We start from the raw sequence: 23,910 nt of genomic DNA, 5'->3' as shown, positions 1-23,910 counted from the left end.
GAGTCCAAGGGTTCCCCTTAGAGGTAAAATAGTGGTAAAAATAGATAATACTAATGCTCTATTTTGTGGTAGTGTGGTCGAGCAGTAGGCTTATCCAAGGAGTAGTGTTAAGCATTTGTTGTACATACACATAGACAATAAATGAGGTACACACACTCAGAGACAAATCCAGTCAATAGGTTTTGTTATAGAAAAATATATTTTCTTAGTTTATTTTAAGAACCACAGGTTCAAATTTAACATGTAATATCTTGTTTGAAAGGTATTGCAGGTAAGTACATTAGGAACTTTGAATCATTTCAATTGCATGTATACTTTTCAAGTTATTCACAAATAGCTACTTTAAAAGTGGACACTGCAATTTTCACAGTTCCTGGGGGAGGTAAGTTTTTGTTAGTTTTACCAGGTAAGTAAGACACTTACAGGGTTCAGTTCTTGGTCCACGGTAGCCCACCGTTGGGGGTTCAGAGCAACCCCAAAGTTACCACACCAGCAGCTCAGGGCCGGTCAGGTGCAGAGTTCGAAGTGGTGCCCAAAACACATAGGCTAGAATGGAGAGAAGGGGGTGCCCCGGTTCCGGTCTGCTTGCAGGTAAGTACCCGCGTCTTCGGAGGGCAGACCAGGGGGGTTTTGTAGGGCACCGGGGGGGACACAAGCCCACACAGGAATTTCACCCTCAGTGGCGCGGGGGCAGCCGGGTGCAGTGTTAGAACAAGCGTCGGGTTTGTAGTGTTAGTCTATGGGAGATCTAGGGATCTCTTCAGTGCTGCAGGCAGGCAAGGGGGGGGTTCCTCGGGGAAACCTCCACTTGGGCAAGGGAGAGGGACTCCTGGGGGTCACTTCTCCAGTGAAAGTCCGGTCCTTCAGGTCCTGGGGGCTGCGGGTGCAGGGTCTCTCCCAGGCGTCGGGTTTTGGATTCAAGGAGTCGCGGTCAGGGGAAGCCTCGGGATTCCCTCTGCAGGCGGCACTGGGGGTGCTCAGGGGGGACAGGTTTTTGTACTCACAGTATCAGAGTAGTCCTGGGGTCCCTCCTGAGGTGTTGGATCTCCACCAGCCGAGTCGGGGTCGCCGGGTGCAGTGTTGCAAGTCTCACGCTTCTTGCGGGGAGTTGCAGGGTTCTTTCAAGGCTGCTGGAAACAAAGTTGCAGCCTTTCTTGGAGCAGGTCCGCTGTCCTCGGGAGTTTCTTGTCTTTTCGAAGCAGGGGCAGTCGTCAGAGGATGTCGAGGTCGCTGGTCCCTTTGGAAGGCGTCGCTGGAGCAGGATCTTTGGAAGGCAGGAGACAGGCCGGTGAGTTTCTGGAGCCAAGGCAGTTGTCGTCTTCGGGTCTTCCTCTGCAGGGGTTTTCAGCTGGGCAGTCCTTCTTCTTGTAGTTGCAGGAATCTAATTTTCTAGGGTTCAGGGTAGCCCTTAAATACTAAATTTAAGGGCGTGTTTAGGTCTGGGGGGTTAGTAGCCAATGGCTACTAGCCCTGAGGGTGGGTACACCCTCTTTGTGCCTCCTCCCAAGGGGAGGGGGTCACAATCCTAACCCTATTGGGGGAATCCTCCATCTGCAAGATGGAGGATTTCTAAAAGTTAGTCACTTCAGCTCAGGACACCTTAGGGGCTGTCCTGACTGGCCAGTGACTCCTCCTTGTTGCTTTCTTTGTTCCCTCCAGCCTTGCCGCCAAAAGTGGGGGCCGTGGCCGGAGGGGGCGGGCAACTCCACTAAGCTGGAGTGCCCTGCTGGGCTGTGACAAAGGGGTGAGCCTTTGAGGCTCACCGCCAGGTGTCACAGCTCCTGCCTGGGGGAGGTGTTAGCATCTCCACCCAGTGCAGGCTTTGTTACTGGCCTCAGAGTGACAAAGGCACTCTCCCCATGGGGCCAGCAACATGTCTCTAGTGTGGCAGGCTGCTGGAACTAGTCAGCCTACACAGATAGTCGGTTAAGTTTCAGGGGGCACCTCTAAGGTGCCCTCTGTGGTGTATTTTACAATAAAATGTACACTGGCATCAGTGTGCATTTATTGTGCTGAGAAGTTTGATACCAAACTTCCCAGTTTTCAGTGTAGCCATTATGGTGCTGTGGAGTTCGTGTTTGACAGACTCCCAGACCATATACTCTTATGGCTACCCTGCACTTACAATGTCTAATGTTTTGTTTAGACACTGTAGGGGTACCATGCTCATGCACTGGTACCCTCACCTAGGGTATAGTGCACCCTGCCTTAGGGCTGTAAGGCCTGCTAGAGGGGTGTCTTACCTATTGTAGGAAGTTGGCTCTGTATGTGCTATTTCAAAGTAAGGAATAGCATGCACAGAGTCCAAGGGTTCCCCTTAGAGGTAAAATAGTGGTAAAAATAGATAATACTAATGCTCTATTTTGTGGTAGTGTGGTCGAGCAGTAGGCTTATCCAAGGAGTAGTGTTAAGCATTTGTTGTACATACGCATAGACAATAAATGAGGTACACACACTCAGAGACAAATCCAGCCAATAGGTTTTGTATAGAAAAATATCTTTTCTTAGTTTATTTTAAGAACCACAGGTTCAAATTCTACATGTAATATCTCATTCGAAAGGTATTGCAGGTAAGTACTTTAGGAACTTCAAATCATCAAAATTGCATGTATACTTTTCAAGTTATTCACAAATAGCTGTTTTAAAAGTGGACACTTAGTGCAATTTTCACAGTTCCTAGGGGAGGTAAGTATTTGTTAGGTTAACCAGGTAAGTAAGACACTTACAGGGCTTAGTTCTTGGTCCAAGGTAGCCCACCGTTGGGGGTTCAGAGCAACCCCAAAGTTACCACACCAGCAGCTCAGGGCCGGTCAGGTGCAGAGTTCAAAGTGGTGCCCAAATCACATAGGCTAGAATGGAGAGAAGGGGGTGCCCCGGTTCCGGTCTGCTTGCAGGTAAGTACCCGCGTCTTCGGAGGGCAGACCAGGGGGGTTTTGTAGGGCACCGGGGGGGACACAAGCCCACACAGAAATTTCACCCTCAGCAGCGCGGGGGCGGCCGGGTGCAGTGCAGAAACAAGCGTCGGGTTTGTAATGGAAGTCAATGGGAGATCTAGGGATCTCTTCAGCGCTGCAGGCAGGCAAGGGGGGGGTTCCTCGGGGAAACCTCCACTTGGTCAAGGGAGAGGGACTCCTGGGGGTCACTCCTCCAGTGAAAGTCCGGTCCTTCAGGTCCTGGGGGCTGCGGGTGCAGGGTCTCTCCCAGGTGTCGGGACTTAGGATTCAAAGAGTCGCGGTCAGGGGAAGCCTCGGGATTCCCTCTGCAGGCGGCGCTGTGGGGGCTCAGGGGGGACAGGTTTTGGTACTCACAGTATCAGAGTAGTCCTGGGGTCCCTCCTGAGGTGTTGGATCTCCACCAGCCGAGTCGGGGTCGCCGGGTGCAGTGTTGCAAGTCTCACGCTTCTTGCGGGGAGCTTGCAGGGTTCTTTAAAGCTGCTGGAAACAAAGTTGCAGCTTTTCTTGGAGCAGGTCCGCTGTCCTCGGGAGTTTCTTGTCTTTTCGAAGCAGGGGCAGTCCTCGGAGGATGTCGAGGTCGCTGGTCCCTTTGGAAGGCGTCGCTGGAGCAGGATCTTTGGAAGGCAGGAGACAGGCCGGTGAGTTTCTGGAGCCAAGGCAGTTGTCGTCTTCTGGTCTTCCTCTGCAGGGGTTTCAGCTGGGCAGTCCTTCTTCTTGTAGTTGCAGGAATCTAATTTTCTAGGGTTCAGGGTAGCCCTTAAATACTAAATTTAAGGGCGTGTTTAGGTCTGGGGGGTTAGTAGCCAATGGCTACTAGCCCTGAGGGTGGGTACACCCTCTTTGTGCCTCCTCCCAAGGGGAGGGGGTCACAATCCTAACCCTATTGGGGGAATCCTCCATCTGCAAGATGGAGGATTTCTAAAAGTTAGAGTCACTTCAGCTCAGGACACCTTAGGGGCTGTCCTGACTGGTCAGTGACTCCTCCTTGTTTTTCTCATTATCTTCTCCGGCCTTGCCGCCAAAAGTGGGGCCTGGCCGGAGGGGGCGGGCAACTCCACTAGCTGGAGTGTCCTGCTGGGTTGGCACAAAGGAGGTGAGCCTTTGAGGCTCACCGCCAGGTGTGACAATTCCTGCCTGGGGGAGGTGTTAGCATCTCCACCCAGTGCAGGCTTTGTTACTGGCCTCAGAGTGACAAAGGCACTCTCCCCATGGGGCCAGCAACATGTCTCGGTTTGTGGCAGGCTGCTAAAACTAGTCAGCCTACACAGATAGTCGGTTAAGTTTCAGGGGGCACCTCTAAGGTGCCCTCTGTGGTGTATTTTACAATAAAATGTACACTGGCATCAGTGTGCATTTATTGTGCTGAGAAGTTTGATACCAAACTTCCCAGTTTTCAGTGTAGCCATTATGGTGCTGTGGAGTTCGTGTTTGACAAACTCCCAGACCATATACTCTTATGGCTACCCTGCACTTACAATGTCTAAGGTTTTGTTTAGACACTGTAGGGGTACCATGCTCATGCACTGGTACCCTCACCTATGGTATAGTGCACCCTGCCTTAGGGCTGTAAGGCCTGCTAGAGGGGTGTCTTACCTATACTGCATAGGCAGTGATAGGCTGGCATGGCACCCTGAGGGGAGTGCCATGTCGACTTACTCGTTTTGTCCTCACTAGCACACACAAGCTGGCAAGCAGTGTGTCTGTGCTGAGTGAGAGGTCTCCAGGGTGGCATAAGACATGCTGCAGCCCTTAGAGACCTTCCTTGGCATCAGGGCCCTTGGTACTAGAAGTACCAGTTACAAGGGACTTATCTGGATGCCAGGGTCTGCCAATTGTGGATACAAAAGTACAGGTTAGGGAAAGAACACTGGTGCTGGGGCCTGGTTAGCAGGCCTCAGCACACTTTCAATTGTAAACATAGCATCAGCAAAGGCAAAAAGTCAGGGGGCAACCATGCCAAGGAGGCATTTCCTTACACAACCCCCCCCCCAAACGAAAGAGGATGAGACTAACCTTTCCCAAGAGAGTCTTCATTTTCTAAGTGGAAGAACCTGGAAAGGTCATCTGCATTGGCATGGGCAGTCCCAGGTCTGTGTTCCACTATAAAGTCCATTCCCTGTAGGGAGATGGACCACCTCAACAGTTTAGGATTTTCACCTTTCATTTGCATCAGCCATTTGAGAGGTCTGTGGTCGGTTTGAACTAGGAAGTGAGTCCCAAAGAGGTATGGTCTCAGCTTCTTCAGGGACCAAACCACAGCAAAGGCCTCCCTCTCAATGGCATTCCAACGCTGCTCCCTGGGGAGTAACCTCCTGCTAATGAAAGCAACAGGCTGGTCAAGGCCATCATCATTTGTTTGGGACAAAACTGCCCCTATCCCATGTTCAGAGGCATCAGTCTGCACAATGAACTGCTTAGAATAATCTGGAGCTTTTAGAACTGGTGCTGAGCACATTGCTTGTTTCAGGGTGTCAAAGGCCTGTTGGCATTCCACAGTCCAGTTCACTTTCTTGGGCATTTTCTTGGAGGGGAGTTCAGTGAGGGCTGTCACAATGGATCCATATCCCTTCACAAACCTCCTGTAATACCCAGTCAAGCCAAGGAATGCCCTGACTTGAGTCTGGGTTTTTGGAGCTACCCAGTCCAGAATAGTCTGGATCTTGGGTTGGAGTGGCTGAACTTGGCCTCCACCTACAAGGTGGCCCAAGTAAACCACAGTTCCCTGCCCTATCTGGCATTTGGATGCCTTGATAGAGAGGCCTGCAGATTGCAGAGCCTTCAAAACCTTCTTCAGGTGGACCAGGTGATCCTGCCAGGTGGAGCTAAAGACAGCAATATCATCAAGATAAGCTGTGCTAAAGGACTCCAAGCCAGCAAGGACTTGATTCACCAACCTTTGGAAGGTGGCAGGGGCATTCTTTAAACCAAAGGGCATAACAGTAAACTGATAATGCCCATCAGGTGTGGAGAATGCTGTTTTCTCTTTTGCTCCAGGTGCCATTTTTATTTGCCAGTACCCTGCTGTCAAGTCAAAGGTACTTAAGAATTTGGCAGCACCTAATTTGTCTATGAGCTCATCAGCTCGAGGAATTGGATGAGCATCTGTCTTGGTGACAGAATTGAGCCCTCTGTAGTCCACACAAAACCTCATCTCTTTCTTTCCATCTTTGGTGTGAGGTTTGGGGACTAAGACCACTGGGCTAGCCCAGGGGCTGTCAGAGCGCTCAATTACTCCCAATTCCAGCATCTTGTGGACTTCCACCTTGATGCTTTCCTTAACATGGTCAGACTGTCTAAAGATTTTGTTTTTGACAGGCATGCTGTCTCCTGTGTCCACATCATGGGTACACAGGTGTGTCTGACCAGGGTTTAAGGAGAAGAGTTCAGGAAACTGTTGTAGGACTCTCCTACAATCAGCTTGCTGTTGGCCAGAGAGGGTGTCTGAGTAGATCACTCCATCTACTGTGCCATCTTTTGGGTCTGATGACAGAAGATCAGGGAGAGGTTCACTCTCTGCCTCCTGATCCTCATCTGTTACCATCAACAGATTCACATCAGCCCTGTCATGGAAGAGCTTAAGGCGGTTCACATGGATCACCCTCTTGGGGCTCCTGCTTGTGCCCAGGTCCACCAGGTAGGTGACCTGACTCTTCCTCTCTAGCACTGGGTAAGGGCCACTCCATTTGTCCTGGAGTGCCCTGGGAGCCACAGGCTCCAGAACCCAGACTTTCTGCCCTGGTTGGAACTCAACCAGTGCAGCCTTTTGGTCATACCAAAACTTCTGGAGCTGTTGGCTGGCCTCAAGGTTTTTGGTTGCCTTTTCCATGTACTCTGCCATTCTAGAGCGAAGGCCAAGTACATAGTCCACTATGTCCTGTTTAGGCTCATGGAGAGGTCTCTCCCAGCCTTCTTTAACAAGGGCAAGTGGTCCCCTTACAGGATGACCAAACAGAAGTTCAAAGGGTGAGAACCCTACTCCCTTCTGTGGTACCTCCCTGTAAGCGAAAAGCAGACATGGCAGGAGGACATCCCATCTCCTTTTGAGTTTTTCTGGGAGCCCCATGATCATGCCTTTTAATGTCTTGTTGAATCTCTCAACCAAGCCATTAGTTTGTGGATGGTATGGTGTAGTGAATTTATAAGTCACTCCACACTCATTCCACATGTGCTTTAGGTATGCTGACATGAAGTTGGTACCTCTGTCAGACACCACCTCCTTAGGGAAACCCACTCTGGTAAAGATACCAATGAGGGCCTTGGCTACTGCAGGGGCAGTAGTTGACCTAAGGGGAATAGCTTCAGGATACCTGGTAGCATGATCCACTACTACCAGGATATACATATTTCCTGAGGCTGTGGGAGGTTCTAGTGGACCAACTATGTCCACACCCACTCTTTCAAAGGGAACCCCCACCACTGGAAGTGGAATGAGGGGGGCCTTTGGATGCCCACCTGTCTTACCACTGGCTTGACAGGTGGGGCAGGAGAGGCAAAACTCCTTAACCATGTTGGACATATTGGGCCAGTAGAAGTGGTTGACTAACCTCTCCCACGTCTTGGTTTGTCCCAAATGTCCAGCAAGGGGAATGTCATGGGCCAATGTTAGGATGAACTTCCTGAACAGCTGAGGCACTACCACTCTCCTAGTGGCACCAGGTTTGGGGTCCCTGGCCTCAGTGTACAGGAGTCCATCTTCCCAATAGACCCTATGTGTTCCATTTTTCTTGCCTTTGGACTCTTCAGCAGCTTGCTGCCTAAGGCTTTCAAGAGAGGGACAGGTTTCTTGTCCCTTACACAGCTCCTCCCTTTAGGGTCCCCCTGGGCCTAAGAGCTCAACCTGGTAAGGTTCAAGCTCCAAAGGCTCAGTTCCCTCAGAGGGCAGAACTTCTTCCTGAGAAGAGAGGTTCCCTTTCTTTTGCTGTGTTGCAGTTGGTTTCCCAACTGACTTTCCTGTTCTCTTGGTAGGCTGGGCCATTCTTCCAGACTCCAGCTCCACTTGTTCACCCTGTGCCTTGCATTGTGCTCTTGTTTTCACACACACCAGTTCAGGGATACCCAGCATTGCTGCATGGGTTTTTAGTTCTACCTCAGCCCATGCTGAGGACTCCAGGTCATTTCCAAGCAGACAGTCCACTGGGATATTTGAGGAGACCACCACCTGTTTCAGGCCATTGACCCCTCCCCATTCTAAAGTAACCATTGCCATGGGATGTACTTTTCTCTGATTGTCAGCGTTGGTGACTGTGTAAGTTTTTCCAGTCAGGTATTGGCCAGGGGAAACCAGTTTCTCTGTCACCATGGTGACACTGGCACCTGTATCCCTCAGGCCCTCTATTCTAGTCCCATTAATTAAGAGTTGCTGTCTGTATTTTTGCATGTTAGGCGGCCAGACAGCTAGTGTGGCTAAATCCACCCCACCCTCAGAAACTAGAGTAGCTTCAGTGTGGACCCTGATTTGCTCTGGGCACACTGTTGATCCCACTTGGAGACTAGCCATACCAGTGTTACCTGGATGGGAGTTTGGAGTGGAACCTTTCTTGGGACAGGCCTTGTCTCCAGTTTGGTGTCCATGCTGTTTACAGCTATGACACCAGGCCTTTTTGGGATCAAAGTTTTTACCCTTGTACCTATTGTTTTGTGAAGAGGCTCTGGGCCCACCCTCCTGTGCAGGTTTTTGGGGGCCTGTAGAAGACTCTTTACTATTTTTAGTTTTGGTTGTCTCATCACTCTTCCCCTGGGGAGTCTTTGTGACCCCTTTCTTTTGGTCACCCCCTGTTGAAGTCTTGGACACCCTTGTCTTGACCCAATGGTCCGCCTTCTTTCCCAATTCTTGGGGAGAAATTGGTCCTAGGTCTACCAGATGCTGATACAGTTTATCATTGAAACAATTACTTAACAGGTGTTCTTTCACAAATAAATTGTACAGCCCATCATAATTACTTACACCACTGCCTTGAATCCAACCATCTAGTGTTTTCACTGAGTAGTCAACAAAGTCAACCCAGGTCTGGCTCGAGGATTTTTGAGCCCCCCTGAACCTAATCCTGTACTCCTCAGTGGAGAATCCAAAGCCCTCAATCAGGGTACCCTTCATGAGGTCATAAGATTCTGCATCTTTTCCAGAGAGTGTGAGGAGTCTATCCCTACACTTTCCAGTGAACATTTCCCAAAGGAGAGCACCCCAGTGAGATCTGTTCACTTTTCTGGTTACACAAGCCCTCTCAAAAGCTGTGAACCATTTGGTGATGTCATCACCATCTTCATATTTTGTCACAATCCCTTTGGGGATTTTTAACATGTCAGGAGAATCTCTGACCCTATTTATATTGCTGCCACCATTGATGGGTCCTAGGCCCATCTCTTGTCTTTCCCTTTCTATGGCTAGGAGCTGTCTCTCTAAAGCCAATCTTTTGGCCATCCTGGCTAACAGGAGGTCATCTTCACTGAGAGCATCCTCAGTGATTTCAGAAATGTGGGACCCTCCTGTGAGGGACTCACTATTTCTGACTAACACAGTTGGAGACAGGACTTGAGGGGTCCTGTTCTCCCTATTTAGGACTGGAGGAGGGACATTGGCCTCCAAGTCACTAATTTCTTCCTCTGTGAGGTCATCATCAGAGGGGTTGGTTTTTTCAAACTCTGCCAACAGCTCCTGGAGCTGAATTTTGGTAGGTCTGGAGCCAATGGTTATTTTCTTTATATTACAGAGAGACCTTAGCTCCCTCATCTTAAGATGGAGGTAAGGTGTGGTGTCGAGTTCCACCACCTGCATCTCTGTATCAGACATTATTCTGCTAAGAGTTGGAATACTTTTTTAAGAATCTAAAACTGTTTCTAGAATCTAATTCAAACTTTTAACAAACTTTTAAACTCTAAAAAGACAATGCTAAACAGGGACTTAACACACAAGGCCCTAGCAGGACTTTTAAGAATTTAGAAAACTTTCAAATTGCAAAAATGAATTTCTAATGACAATTTTGGAATTTGTCGTGTGATCAGGTATTGGCTGAGTAGTCCAGCAAATGCAAAGTCTTGTACCCCACCGCTGATCCACCAATGTAGGAAGTTGGCTCTGTATGTGCTATTTCAAAGTAAGGAATAGCATGCACAGAGTCCAAGGGTTCCCCTTAGAGGTAAAATAGTGGTAAAAATAGATAATACTAATGCTCTATTTTGTGGTAGTGTGGTCGAGCAGTAGGCTTATCCAAGGAGTAGTGTTAAGCATTTGTTGTACATACACATAGACAATAAATGAGGTACACACACTCAGAGACAAATCCAGTCAATAGGTTTTGTTATAGAAAAATATCTTTTCTTAGTTTATTTTAAGAACCACAGGTTCAAATTTAACATGTAATATCTTGTTTGAAAGGTATTGCAGGTAAGTACATTAGGAACTTTGAATCATTTCAATTGCATGTATACTTTTCAAGTTATTCACAAATAGCTACTTTAAAAGTGGACACTGCAATTTTCACAGTTCCTGGGGGAGGTAAGTTTTTGTTAGTTTTACCAGGTAAGTAAGACACTTACAGGGTTCAGTTCTTGGTCCACGGTAGCCCACCGTTGGGGGTTCAGAGCAACCCCAAAGTTACCACACCAGCAGCTCAGGGCCGGTCAGGTGCAGAGTTCGAAGTGGTGCCCAAAACACATAGGCTAGAATGGAGAGAAGGGGGTGCCCCGGTTCCGGTCTGCTTGCAGGTAAGTACCCGCGTCTTCGGAGGGCAGACCAGGGGGGTTTTGTAGGGCACCGGGGGGGACACAAGCCCACACAGGAATTTCACCCTCAGTGGCGCGGGGGCAGCCGGGTGCAGTGTTAGAACAAGCGTTGGGTTTGTAGTGTTAGTCTATGGGAGATCTAGGGATCTCTTCAGTGCTGCAGGCAGGCAAGGGGGGGGTTCCTTGGGGAAACCTCCACTTGGGCAAGGGAGAGGGACTCCTGGGGGTCACTTCTCCAGTGAAAGTCCGGTCCTTCAGGTCCTGGGGGCTGCGGGTGCAGGGTCTCTCCCAGGCGTCGGGTTTTGGATTCAAGGAGTCGCGGTCAGGGGAAGCCTCGGGATTCCCTCTGCAGGCGGCGCTGGGGGTGCTCAGGGGGGACAGGTTTTTGTACTCACAGTATCAGAGTAGTCCTGGGGTCCCTCCTGAGGTGTTGGATCTCCACCAGCCGAGTCGGGGTCGCCGGGTGCAGTGTTGCAAGTCTCACGCTTCTTGCGGGGAGTTGCAGGGTTCTTTCAAGGCTGCTGGAAACAAAGTTGCAGCCTTTCTTGGAGCAGGTCCGCTGTCCTCGGGAGTTTCTTGTCTTTTCGAAGCAGGGGCAGTCCTCAGAGGATGTCGAGGTCGCTGGTCCCTTTGGAAGGCGTCGCTGGAGCAGGATCTTTGGAAGGCAGGAGACAGGCCGGTGAGTTTCTGGAGCCAAGGCAGTTGTCGTCTTCGGGTCTTCCTCTGCAGGGGTTTTCAGCTGGGCAGTCCTTCTTCTTGTAGTTGCAGGAATCTAATTTTCTAGGGTTCAGGGTAGCCCTTAAATACTAAATTTAAGGGCGTGTTTAGGTCTGGGGGGTTAGTAGCCAATGGCTACTAGCCCTGAGGGTGGGTACACCCTCTTTGTGCCTCCTCCCAAGGGGAGGGGGTCACAATCCTAACCCTATTGGGGGAATCCTCCATCTGCAAGATGGAGGATTTCTAAAAGTTAGTCACTTCAGCTCAGGACACCTTAGGGGCTGTCCTGACTGGCCAGTGACTCCTCCTTGTTGCTTTCTTTGTTCCCTCCAGCCTTGCCGCCAAAAGTGGGGGCCGTGGCCGGAGGGGGCGGGCAACTCCACTAAGATGGAGTGCCCTGCTGGGCTGTGACAAAGGGGTGAGCCTTTGAGGCTCACCGCCAGGTGTCACAGCTCCTGCCTGGGGGAGGTGTTAGCATCTCCACCCAGTGCAGGCTTTGTTACTGGCCTCAGAGTGACAAAGGCACTCTCCCCATGGGGCCAGCAACATGTCTCTAGTGTGGCAGGCTGCTGGAACTAGTCAGCCTACACAGATAGTCGGTTAAGTTTCAGGGGGCACCTCTAAGGTGCCCTCTGTGGTGTATTTTACAATAAAATTTACACTGGCATCAGTGTGCATTTATTGTGCTGAGAAGTTTGATACCAAACTTCCCAGTTTTCAGTGTAGCCATTATGGTGCTGTGGAGTTCGTGTTTGACAGACTCCCAGACCATATACTCTTATGGCTACCCTGCACTTACAATGTCTAATGTTTTGTTTAGACACTGTAGGGGTACCATGCTCATGCACTGGTACCCTCACCTAGGGTATAGTGCACCCTGCCTTAGGGCTGTAAGGCCTGCTAGAGGGGTGTCTTACCTATACTGCATAGGCAGTGAGAGGCTGGCATGGCACCCTGAGGGGAGTGCCATGTCGACTTACTCGTTTTGTCCTCACCAGCACACACAAGCTGGCAAGCAGTGTGTCTGTGCTGAGTGAGAGGTCTCCAGGGTGGCATAAGACATGCTGCAGCCCTTAGAGACCTTCCTTGGCATCAGGGCCCTTGGTACTAGAAGTACCAGTTACAAGGGACTTATCTGGATGCCAGGGTCTGCCAATTGTGGATACAAAAGTACAGGTTAGGGAAAGAACACTGGTGCTGGGGCCTGGTTAGCAGGCCTCAGCACACTTTCAATTGTAAACATAGCATCAGCAAAGGCAAAAAGTCAGGGGGCAACCATGCCAAGGAGGCATTTCCTTACAGTATATATATTATTTTAACCTTAAATAGGTACATACTTAGTCACTCCATTGCATGGGCACTATTACTACAACACAACTCCTACCTCACCCTCTGCGGGGAAAACAATCGAAGATGGAGTCGACGCCCATGCGCAATGGAGACAGAAGGAGGAGTCACTCGGTCCCGTGACTCGAAAGACTTCTTCGAAGAAAAACAACTTGTAACACTCCGACCCAACACCAGATGGCGAGCTGTGCAGAACATGTGAATCTCCAGCGACTGATGCCACGAACAGATGTACACTGGGTAAGTGACATTTTCATTCCCTTGCAGTGAAACGTATCATCATAAGTGCAATTATCCAGGTAACCAGTAAAAGTGCAATTATTCTTGTAACCTTGTCATGTGAAGCGCTCGGTTACTGTCCAGCGAGGTCGCGCTGCCTGCACAATAAAGAGAAAAAGTAGTCCAGAAATCATACGGAAAACATTGAGCCTCGTATGTTTTCTGTAGTTGGCCGGTGCGCTCGAGGCGGGCTAAACACCCGAAAAGGTATAACGTTGAGCATGCCTTTCACTAATGAAATCAAGCTAATTTTAAAAGGCCAGCCACGAACCAACGAAAGAGATGGGCATGACATGGGTGTGGTTAGAAGTTCAGCGAGATTACACCAGGAACAGAGCACTTTGCTCGCTCGACTCTAAAAACAGAGGGCTTCGGCCTTTATAACAATCCTTCGAGATGGCGACGAATCGGAGCTGTGTGTCGTGATCCCCTGCTTGACCGAGGCCTGGGGCACGCAAGAAGAGGAAAACATGCTACTGAGGGGTGCGTACGAGCCTGAAACCCATTGTGGTTGTACCCACTAACTAAGAACAACCTCGGAATAACACCAGTGTTCTGGAGCCCGAGAGGCAGAAAGGAGGATAGCAGTCATGACCACGAACGAGATTAAAGGAATAACAAAAAAGCAAGAAGGGACGTGACGGACTTTCTTTCACACATGCACCGTTCTAGAATGAAACAGGAGACTACATCTGAGCCCACAGAAAAAATCAAAGAGAATCCTGGACGGAGTGATTCCCTAATTCTCGTGGCTCTGCGTGAACTACACGATACTACAAGGAGTACAGACCAAGGCCCCGTCAGGTGATTGCACTCTTGCATCATTGGGCTAGAGGGTGGGAAAGACTGGATGTGTAGCGCATCTCGCAGTTGGAGGCCTGTTGTGAGGTCGGAATTAGCTGCCTGGCAAGGCCCAAAGGAGTTTAAGTCCTGCGTCGCCCCTGCATTGATCAGCTACGACTCACAGCTGATCTTCAATTGGGGTCCAGGTTATAGCCGCAACTGTCCTCCTCTTGGGGGTGTCCCTTAGGTGGACTTAACTACGGGCTCCCTCGGGCAAACTGAGGTTTTTGGAGAGGGGGTCCTTTTAGTGGAGCCCCTTATCTGGCTCACCTTGCATAAAGCATAAAATGGCACCTGACATGGAAGTGCTGTTTTCGTCTTTCCATAGTAGTCCGGCAACGCAGTGCAGGAGCAGTCTACAAGGCATCCAAAACGAACTTCCCAAGCAGAAACTCGTGGCATCTTTGTTGCACCCAGCTAAACTCAGCGTTGTGTTTAATGACACACGACACATCTTCACACTGGCGGATGCTGCAGAGGCCATTTTTTTGAAACAGTGTCAGAGTGAAACTGTAGGCAGAGCAGAGATGACTTGACGCCCCCCCGCCCCCTCCCTTCATTCTCTTACTCGTACATAATACAGACGTGTTTGCACTTCTCCCATATTAACATAAGTCGGTTTATGTCCCGACACTGTTGACTGAGATTTACATTCCGAACTTTGATTTGGGTTTAGTAGCGATTTCCCTCCTGTTTTACCTCACTCCCCTGCCTGAAGTTGTACTTTGTGGACTGAAAAGAGGGTGTGCGGGGCTGTGAGGGAAGTACCGGTTTATCAAGTCCTATATCATGAGATGGTGGTTTTATTTGATAACTTGAATGACTTGTTTGCCTCCACTGAGATGTAAGATGCAGAGTGTTCACAAAATATAGTTTTCCAAACTAACCTGATAATAGAAATTGTATTGGCTCATAAAAAGGCGATATGTGTTGCTCATAGTCGAGATTATTTGATCAAACCAACAGTAATTTGCAGTTTGTTTCCAACTACTGCCATCTACTGGTTGGCTATATTAATTCCAATAGGCTTTGGAAAACATGGGTGTACACTTGTTGCGGAAAATATCATATTATGGGCATGTGACACTTATTATTATTTTTTTTTTTTAATTAAAGAACTATTTTAGTCTATAAAAAGTGTTTGTAATGCTTCACTTAGACCGGAGGAGGCCAGTTTTATGAATTCAGTACAGATAATCATAAAGGGAGACTATTGGCATCTTTGTTCAGTAACATGTAATCACGCTGTACTCCCCATCTACAATGACTTGTCTAGACAAATTACCGGATATGGGAGCGGTGAACTTTATGGTCTTGGCAGCTGGGAAAGGTTTTGTAGACTTGTATGAGACTTCTGAACATGAGTGCAAAGGAAATGATAGAAAATAAGGCAAAAACATTGAAAATAACATTGTTTCAAAATCCTTTTGATGATTTAGCTATAAAGATGCCCACAGTGGTCTCAGTTTACCTTATCCCTCTTCCTGATGATTTTTTTTATCTGTTCCTTTTGTGTAACAGGCTTTCTCGCGTCTGATCCTGATTCTGCGAGCGTTGCATGTGAATAATGATCGTGCCAAGGTCATCCTGAAGCCAGATAAGACGACTATAACCGAACCGCACCATATCTGGCCCACTCTGACAGACGAAGAATGGATCAAAGTGGAAGTTCAGTTGAAGGACCTAATCCTTGCAGACTATGGCAAGAAAAACAAGTAAGGCAAACTTGCATTTTAATATAACCTGTCTAGCAGTCATCAATCTGGTATCAGACGGTAGCCCAATTTCCTAGCTTCTGGTGAGGTCTTCCTTCCAGCATGATAAACCCCCCTCTTGCCTCACAAAAAACAATCTTTATTTTCATTGTGAACTGAAACTATACTTATAAGCAATAACGGCTATGAGTTTAGGAAAATACAAATGTAAATGTCTTAGTATAGTTGGCATACAAGCTTAGATCTTTCTACTTCCTCCAGCATTTCTGGCCCAGGTACTAGAACTCATCCATAATGCATTGCTCACCCTCACTACGTAATAGACCTCTACACAGAGGCATGAAGAAGGTGGAGTGCCTGATGAGATGATAGAAATGCGGAATGTAGGGCAGCTCCAATGTGAAAAAGTACAGTAGGGACAGCCACTTTACTGATATAGTTAGTGCTAAGGCATTTGCGTTTCCTCCAGAGCTATTGGGTATGGTACCCAAGTGCACACTGTTGTGGCAACAGTCTAGTTCCCCTGTATGGAGTGGGAGGGAGAAAATCAATTTCAGAAGGAGATAAATAAAGAACAAGCCATTTTCCTTCTATATCACTCTTCCTGCTGGTTACCCTAAGCGCAGATTTGTTCCCTTTTAAAATAACCCTGGGTGCCAGACTGGATCAGAACATTTTACAGCACACATTGTGCACCAGTATGTGGTGTTGGCGACTCCACATTGACTCTGCTTAGCCCCAAAAGTGACGACCAGAACTGTATACAGGCACCACCCAAGTACGCTGACGTCATGTTCTTTCTCGACATTATGTTCACCTTCAGACACAGGGCAAAAGTAATCAATTATGCTAGTATGATCTCTAACATGAGACCTTTGCAGATGGAAAAAGTAATTTCACAAAATGAGGAGGAGGGATGGCGGTGGGGAAATCTACAGCTACTTGATTTATCCATTAGAAATAACATTACCAGAGGTAAATAACTTATTCTTCTGATGGATACTTCTAACTGCAGGTTCCTTACATTTAGAAAGATATCAAAGCCGTACCACCCCTGGTGGTGGTTCTGTAAAATGACTTGGTCCAAAACGTCTTGCCGAACCAAATGGCCAAAATGCTTTTCCTTTGAACCGGACTGTGAAGGTAGTAGTGTTTTGTGAATGAGTACACTGATGAACTGAAGGAATTTGTCCCTCCATAGGAAGAAGTTGAAGGTTTGTAGGATGAAGGCCTCTGGCCTTCTTTGGCACTAGCTAATAATAGGAATAAAGCCCAGTTCCGATTTCTGAGGTCGGGACCCTCACTGTGGCCCCAGAAGAGCCTGGACTTCCTGCAGTAAAATGCTACCCAGAATGAGGTGGAATAGGCGGCGGGATGAAAAAGAATGGTAGGGTGTAGTCTGTTTGAACTGTCTATAGGACCCACCTGTCAGATGTTATTTCGATCCACCCTTGGAGAAAATGGCTGTGAATTCCTCTGAGACTGTAGATAACATTTCCCCAACTGATTCCCATAATGGCTGGGAGTGTCTTCCCAGCAAGTAGCTGGCATTGGCTGACTTAAGGGCAAGCTAGCAGGGGAGAGCGTCCTCTTCCCAAATTCCTCCATTCTCCTCTACTCCCTGTGCATCGCGATTGTGGGAAAGGAACAGTTAACCTAACTGCATTTGACTGACTCTGTCTCTGGGGAAGTATCCAGCCCACTATCTTCCTCTAGGTCTATATTCAAACTGTCATCATATTGTGGGTAAAAGTCTTCGCTATCATCACCAAAAGCTGGATGTTCTCCAGCTGACTTAGTGGTGTACTAGAGGACATCTTCTAGCTAAAGGTAGGGTCTTGTCAGTCAGTATGAATGGGGGATGTGTGTGTAGGAACTGAAATTGTGCATGGCTTTGCAGAGACTGACTTAGCATGGAGTCGGACACAACTATGGATTCGGTGTCTGTGTCAGTGCCAGCATTGACACGACACGAGTCAGTGTAGAACATGGTTCCATGAGTAGAATCTGCTGCGGAGTCTGAGCTGAGCCTAAAGCAGGTTCAGGAATCCGAGTCGGTGCTGAGGGTAGACCAGCTGGAGGTAGCCCAGCTAGAGGCCTCTGCAAAACCCTAAGACCTGAAGGAACTCCTGTGGAACTGGTAGGGTGTCTAATACGCGAAGCATAGCCTCCTTAAACTACCCAATTCTATGTAACTTTACCATCAGACTCAGGAACTCTGGGTGTATCTGGATCTGCTGCAAAATCTGCTCCACTGCAGAATCAGCTTCTCATTAGGGGACTGGGAATGGGACCACGATGTACCATGACGTTCTTGTGACTTCTGAAACAGAGTGTTGAGGCTGGGACGAGGCACGCTTGGTCTTCTTATGCTACCTTTTTTTTTACCTAGCTCAACCGAAGACTTGGAGGGTGATGAATATCTGTATCCGGAATGGCACTGAGAGTGGGAATGCCCTTTGCGTAACTTCTGTCACTGCTTGGCGAAGTACAGCTTGGCTTTACAATCTCTGATCACCTTCGGCTTCATAAAGGCACATTCCTTTCACAACTTTGAGTGTGGCTCGACCCCCTCCAAACCCAGAGGCACACATCATGAATCTGTCAAGACATTTGTTTACGACTCTCGATACAAAATTTAAAACCTGTAATCTTAAGAGGTGACCTATTGTCTTGCACACTCATAAAATTTGGGAGAAAAAGCTTGTCAAAAATTGAGGAAAGAGTAGGCGCGATCTCCAACTCCGTATACTGTGGTGTGGAAAGAAAGGGACTGGCGTCCAAGCGCCTCGGTGGTGCCTGCACACGGTTCTGGCTGTCATTTCTGTAGGAAGCTGGCCCTTTGGACAGTATACCTCATTTTGGTATACTGTAAGGAAATGCCTCCTTGGCATGGTTACCCCCTGACTTTTTGCCTTTGCTGATGCTATGTTTTGAATTGAAAGTGTGCTGAGGCCTGCTAACCAGGCCCCAGCACCAGTGTTCTTTCCCTAACCTGTACTTTTGTATCCACAATTGGCACACCCTGGCATCCAGATAAGTCCCTTGTAACTGGTACCAAGGGCCCTGATGCCAGGGAAGGTCTCTAAGGGCTGCAGCATGTTTTATGCCACCCTAGAGACCCCTCACTCAGCACAGACACACTGCTGTACGAATTTTTACAGGTTTGAAAAATCAACACCTAGTGCAGTTTCCTAAGCAGGAATGTTATCCTGTGAATGAAAGGCATATACTGGATACAGGTACTTTACAGCGACTTACAGGACCAATCTTCCAGACTTGAGGGGAGTATAGGGCAGGGTCCAGGGAAGCACCAACGGGTCACCACGTGAGACACTGGAGCGTCCAGGTGCAGAGGTGCTTTTCAGCGTCTGGTGCCCTAATCTTATTCTATGGGGAAAGGAATATATACTGCATTCGGTCACTTAGCAGTGACGTACAGGATGGTTCTTCTGGAGTTAAGGTAAATACAGGTCAAGGTCCATGGCAGCACCAACAGGCTGGCAGTCCTCCCAGGCTTTTGGAGACGCAGGCAGTTGCAGGGCAAGTCATCTTTGGTGCAGTTGTTGAGGACAGCAAGCAGGCCGGAGGGGCTGAATCAGCTGCTGGTCTTCTGTTCTTGCAACTCTTCAGGGTATGTCTTCTTTCAGGTCAGCAGGATATGATTTTCTGGAGCCAGAGGCTCCCCTAAATACTGAGTTTAGGGTTTTTATTGGAGTGTAGGGTAGTAGCAAACAGGCTACTTACCCCTGTGGCCACTGCACCCCCTTAAAGACCACTTCCTGTGGGAAGAGGGCATAGCCCGGTCTCAGAGTTCCAAGTTCTGCCATGACCAAGATGACAGACTTTAATATTTTGTGTCCACATCAGGTAGCTCACCTTAGGGGTGGAACTGGCCTGAAGGTCGACACGCCTCTGACTGCTAATTTTCCCACCTTTCCAGGTGCCAAATGGTCCCTGGGTCAGGGGGTCGACATCTCCTCACCTCTAAGGGAAGCCAGATATGCAAACCAAAGGCAGTGTGCTCTTTGAAGCCCCCAACCTTGGAATACTAATTTGCAGGTCATCCTGTTGGAAGGGGTGTGTAACACCTCTGCCAGAGCAGGCTTTGTTTCTGAATGCCAAGAGCAGAGGGGTCAGAAACGTGTCTGTGGCAGCTGGTTAGACCAGTGAGACAGCACACTACATTTTAGTAAGTTTTTCAGGGGACACCTAAATGGTGCCCTCTGGGTGCATGTATTAATAAATCCATCACTGGAATCAGTGAGGGTTTAATAATACAGAGATGTTTGATACCAAACATCCCTGTTTTCAGTGAAGCCACCATGTAGCTGGTGAACTCGTTTTGAACAGTGTCCAGCACATGCACTAAATATGGCTTCCCTGATCATTTATTCTGTCTAAGAACCGACAAAGGCATATTAGGGACTTGTCTGCTCTTGCAGATATGTCCTCACATGTAATATAATGCACCCTGCCTTGGAGCTGAAAGGCCTGACGAAGGCGTGACATACATATATTGAATGTCATGTTAGTGTGCATGTGTAGGAAGTTGGCTCTGTATGTGCTATTTCAAAGTAAGGAATAGCATGCACAGAGTCCAAGGGTTCCCCTTAGAGGTAAAATAGTGGTAAAAATAGATAATACTAATGCTCTATTTTGTGGTAGTGTGGTCGAGCAGTAGGCTTATCCAAGGAGTAGTGTTAAGCATTTGTTGCACATACACATAGACAATAAATGAGGTACACACACTCCGAGACAAATCCAGCCAATAGGTTTTTATATAGAAAAATATCTTTTCTTAGTTTATTTTAAGAACCACAGGTTCAAATTCTGCATGTAATATCTCATTCGAAAGGTATTGCAGGTAAGTACTTTAGGAACTTTAAATCATAAAAATTGCATGTATACTTTTCAAGTTATTGACAAATAGCTGTTTTAAAAGTGGACACAGTGCAATTTTCACAGTTCCTAGGGGAGGTAAGTATTTGTTAGGTTAACCAGGTAAGTAAGACACTTACAGGGTTCAGTTCTTGGTCCAAGGTAGCCCACCGTTGGGGGTTCAGAGCAACCCCAAAGTCACCACACCAGCAGCTCAGGGCCGGTCAGGTGCAGAGTTCAAAGTGGTGCCCAAAACACATAGGCTAGAATGGAGAGAAGGGGGTGCCCCGGTTCCGGTCTGCTTGCAGGTAAGTACCCGCGTCTTCGGAGGGCAGACCAGGGGGGTTTTGTAGGGCACCGGGGGGGACACAAGTCCACACAGAAATTTCACCCTCAGCAGCGCGGGGGCGGCCGGGTGCAGTGTAGAAACAAGCGTCGGGTTTGTAATGGAAGTCAATGGGAGATCTAGGGATCTCTTCAGCGCTGCAGGCAGGCAAGGGGGGGGTTCCTCGGGGAAACCTCCACTTGGTCAAGGGAGAGGGACTCCTGGGGGTCACTCCTCCAGTGAAAGTCCGGTCCTTCAGGTCCTGGGGCCTGCGGGTGCAGGGTCTCTCCCAGGCGTCGGGACTTTAGGTTCAAAGAGTCGCGGTCAGGGGAAGCCTCGGGATTCCCTCTGCAGGCGGCGCTGTGGGGGCTCAGGGGGGACAGGTTTTGGTACTCACAGTATCAGAGTAGTCCTGGGGTCCCTCCTGAGGTGTCGGTTCTCCACCAGCCGAGTCGGGGTCGCCGGGTGCAGTGTTGCAAGTCTCACGCTTCTTGCGGGGAGCTTGCAGGGTTCTTTAAAGCTGCTGGAAACAAAGTTGCAGCTTTTCTTGGAGCAGGTCCGCTGTCCTCGGGAGTTTCTTGTCTTTTCGAAGCAGGGGCAGTCCTCAGAGGATGTCGAGGTCGCTGGTCCCTTTGGAAGGCGTCGCTGGAGCAGGATCTTTGGAAGGCAGGAGACAGGCCGGTGAGTTTCTGGAGCCAAGGCAGTTGTCGTCTTCTGGTCTTCCGCTGCAGGGGTTTTCAGCTAGGCAGTCCTTCTTCTTGTAGTTGCAGGAATCTAATTTTCTAGGGTTCAGGGTAGCCCTTAAATTCTAAATTTAAGGGCGTGTTTAGGTCTGGGGGGTTAGTAGCCAATGGCTACTAGCCCTGAGGGTGGGTACACCCTCTTTGTGCCTCCTCCCAAGGGGAGGGGGGTCACAAGCCTAACCCTATTGGGGGAATCCTCCATCTGCAAGATGGAGGATTTCTAAAAGTCAGTCACCTCAGCTCAGGACACCTTAGGGGCTGTCCTGACTGGCCAGTGACTCCTCCTTGTTGCTTTCTTTGTTCCCTCCAGCCTTGCCGCCAAAAGTGGGGGCCGTGGCCGGAGGGGGCGGGCAACTCCACTAAGCTGGAGTGCCCTGCTGGGCTGTGACAAAGGGGTGAGCCTTTGAGGCTCACCGCCAGGTGTCACAGCTCCTGCCTGGGGGAGGTGTTAGCATCTCCACCCAGTGCAGGCTTTGTTACTGGCCTCAGAGTGACAAAGGCACTCTCCCCATGGGGCCAGCAACATGTCTCTGGTGTGGCAGGCTGCTGGAACTAGTCAGCCTACACAGACAGTCGGTTAAGTTTCAGGGGGCACCTCTAAGGTGCCCTCTGTGGTGTATTTTACAATAAAATGTACACTGGCATCAGTGTGCATTTATTGTGCTGAGAAGTTTGATACCAAACTTCCCAGTTTTCAGTGTAGCCATTATGGTGCTGTGGAGTTCGTGTAAAACAGACTCCCAGGCCATATACTCTTATGGCTACCCTGCACTTACAATGTCTAAGGTTTTGCTTAGACACTGTAGGGGTACAGTGCTCATGCACTGGTACCCTCACCTATGGTATAGTGCACCCTGCCTTGGGGCTGTAAGGCCTGCTAGAGGGGTGTCTTACCTATACTGTATAGGCAGTGAGAGGCTGGCATGGCACCCTGAGGGGAGTGCCATGTCGACTTACTCATTTTGTTCTCACTAGCACACACAGGCTTGTAAGCAGTGTGTCTGTGCTGAGTGAGGGGTCTCTAGGGTGGCATAATACATGCTGCAGCCCTTAGAGACCTTCCCTGGCATCAGGGCCCTTGGTACCAGAGGTACCAGTTACAAGGGACTTATCTGGATGCCAGGGTGTGCCAATTGTGGGATCAATGGTACATTTTAGGTGAAAGAACACTGGTGCTGGGGCCTGGTTAGCAGGGTCCCAGCACACTTCTCAGTCAAGTCAGCATCAGTATCAGGCAAACAGTGGGGGGTAACTGCAACAGGGAGCCATTTCTTTACAGCATGGCACACAGGCTGGGTGCCATGTTTTCACTTTGAGCTGCACCAAGACACGCAGCATGCAATGGCAGTCTGTATGAGCTAGGTGAGGGGTCCCTGAGGATGGAACAATACATGCTGCAGCCCTTGGGGACCCTCTTTGGTACCCGTGCCATGGGTACCTGGGACTTACAGGGGTGTCAAAGGTAATGCCAGTTGGGGAACAGTTATACAGTTTTAGGGAAAGAGATCTGGCACTAGGGACCTGGACAGCAGGAACCCATTGCACTTTCTATCAAAACTGCATCAAATTCAGTGGGGTGACATGTCAAAAAGGGGCACTTTCCTACAACTTCCAGGGCAGTTGGGAAAGTGCACAATGCCACCTGTCTGCTCCCTCTTCGCTGAAAAATCTTCCAGATCCATTCTGGCTCCTGAGGATATACTAGAAGTGAAGAATCTGATTTGATGTTTGAAGTATCCATCAGAAAAGCTGCATCTTAAAACACTTTGAAGAAAAGGAATTTAGATTCAGTGTCTGCATCACATCATTTACTCTACAGAGATCTTGTGGGTTGTTCCCTGAATTGTATGTACTAGAATGATAGGAGTGATAGAAAGCTGTGACACAGTACGGTGTGTGTCTCTTGGCTGTAGGACCCTTTAATCTGTGTATTGATTGCTTGACAAATGTGGTAGTTTCTGTGTTCTCGTGTTAGATCAGCCGCCTCACCTTACTGATAGTAATACTCTGTCTCCCTTTTCCCCATCAGCGTGAACGTGGCTTCTCTGACTCAATCTGAAATCCGAGACATCATCCTGGGAATGGAAATCTCTGCCCCATCGCAGCAGCGACAGCAGATTGCTGAGATTGAGAAGCAAACAAAGGAACAGTCACAACTTACAGCTACGCAGACCCGAACTGTTAACAAACATGGAGATGAAATCATCACCTCCACAACCAGTAATTATGAAACTCAGACCTTCTCTTCCAAAACAGAGTGGCGTGTCAGGTAAGAAAAATTAATAAATAAAAGGGGAGGCTGGTTCAGTGAGATTGCGCAAACACCTTTTATAAAGGAACTGAAAATTTAGTTGTAGGAAGTTGGCTCTGTATGTGCTATTTCAAAG

General features: G+C 48.7%; 1 protein-coding gene across 1 annotated transcript in view; it reads left to right on the top strand.

Annotated features, from left to right (window-relative positions):
* Positions 1-23,910, top strand: part of PRPF8 (pre-mRNA processing factor 8) — a 200,002-nt gene that overhangs the window by 139,802 nt on the left and 36,290 nt on the right. Inside the window, exons 37-38 of the mRNA XM_069226117.1 lie at positions 15,381-15,574; positions 23,553-23,792. Coding sequence (XP_069082218.1) covers positions 15,381-15,574; positions 23,553-23,792 — 434 coding nt within the window. The remainder of the gene's footprint in view (positions 1-15,380; positions 15,575-23,552; positions 23,793-23,910) is intronic.

This window comes from Pleurodeles waltl, chromosome 3_1, assembly GCF_031143425.1.
Source record: "Pleurodeles waltl isolate 20211129_DDA chromosome 3_1, aPleWal1.hap1.20221129, whole genome shotgun sequence".
NCBI lineage: Eukaryota > Metazoa > Chordata > Amphibia > Caudata > Salamandridae > Pleurodeles > Pleurodeles waltl.
The sequence above is the reverse complement of the archived record's forward strand: the minus strand, read 5'-3'. Positions and strand labels throughout refer to the sequence as shown.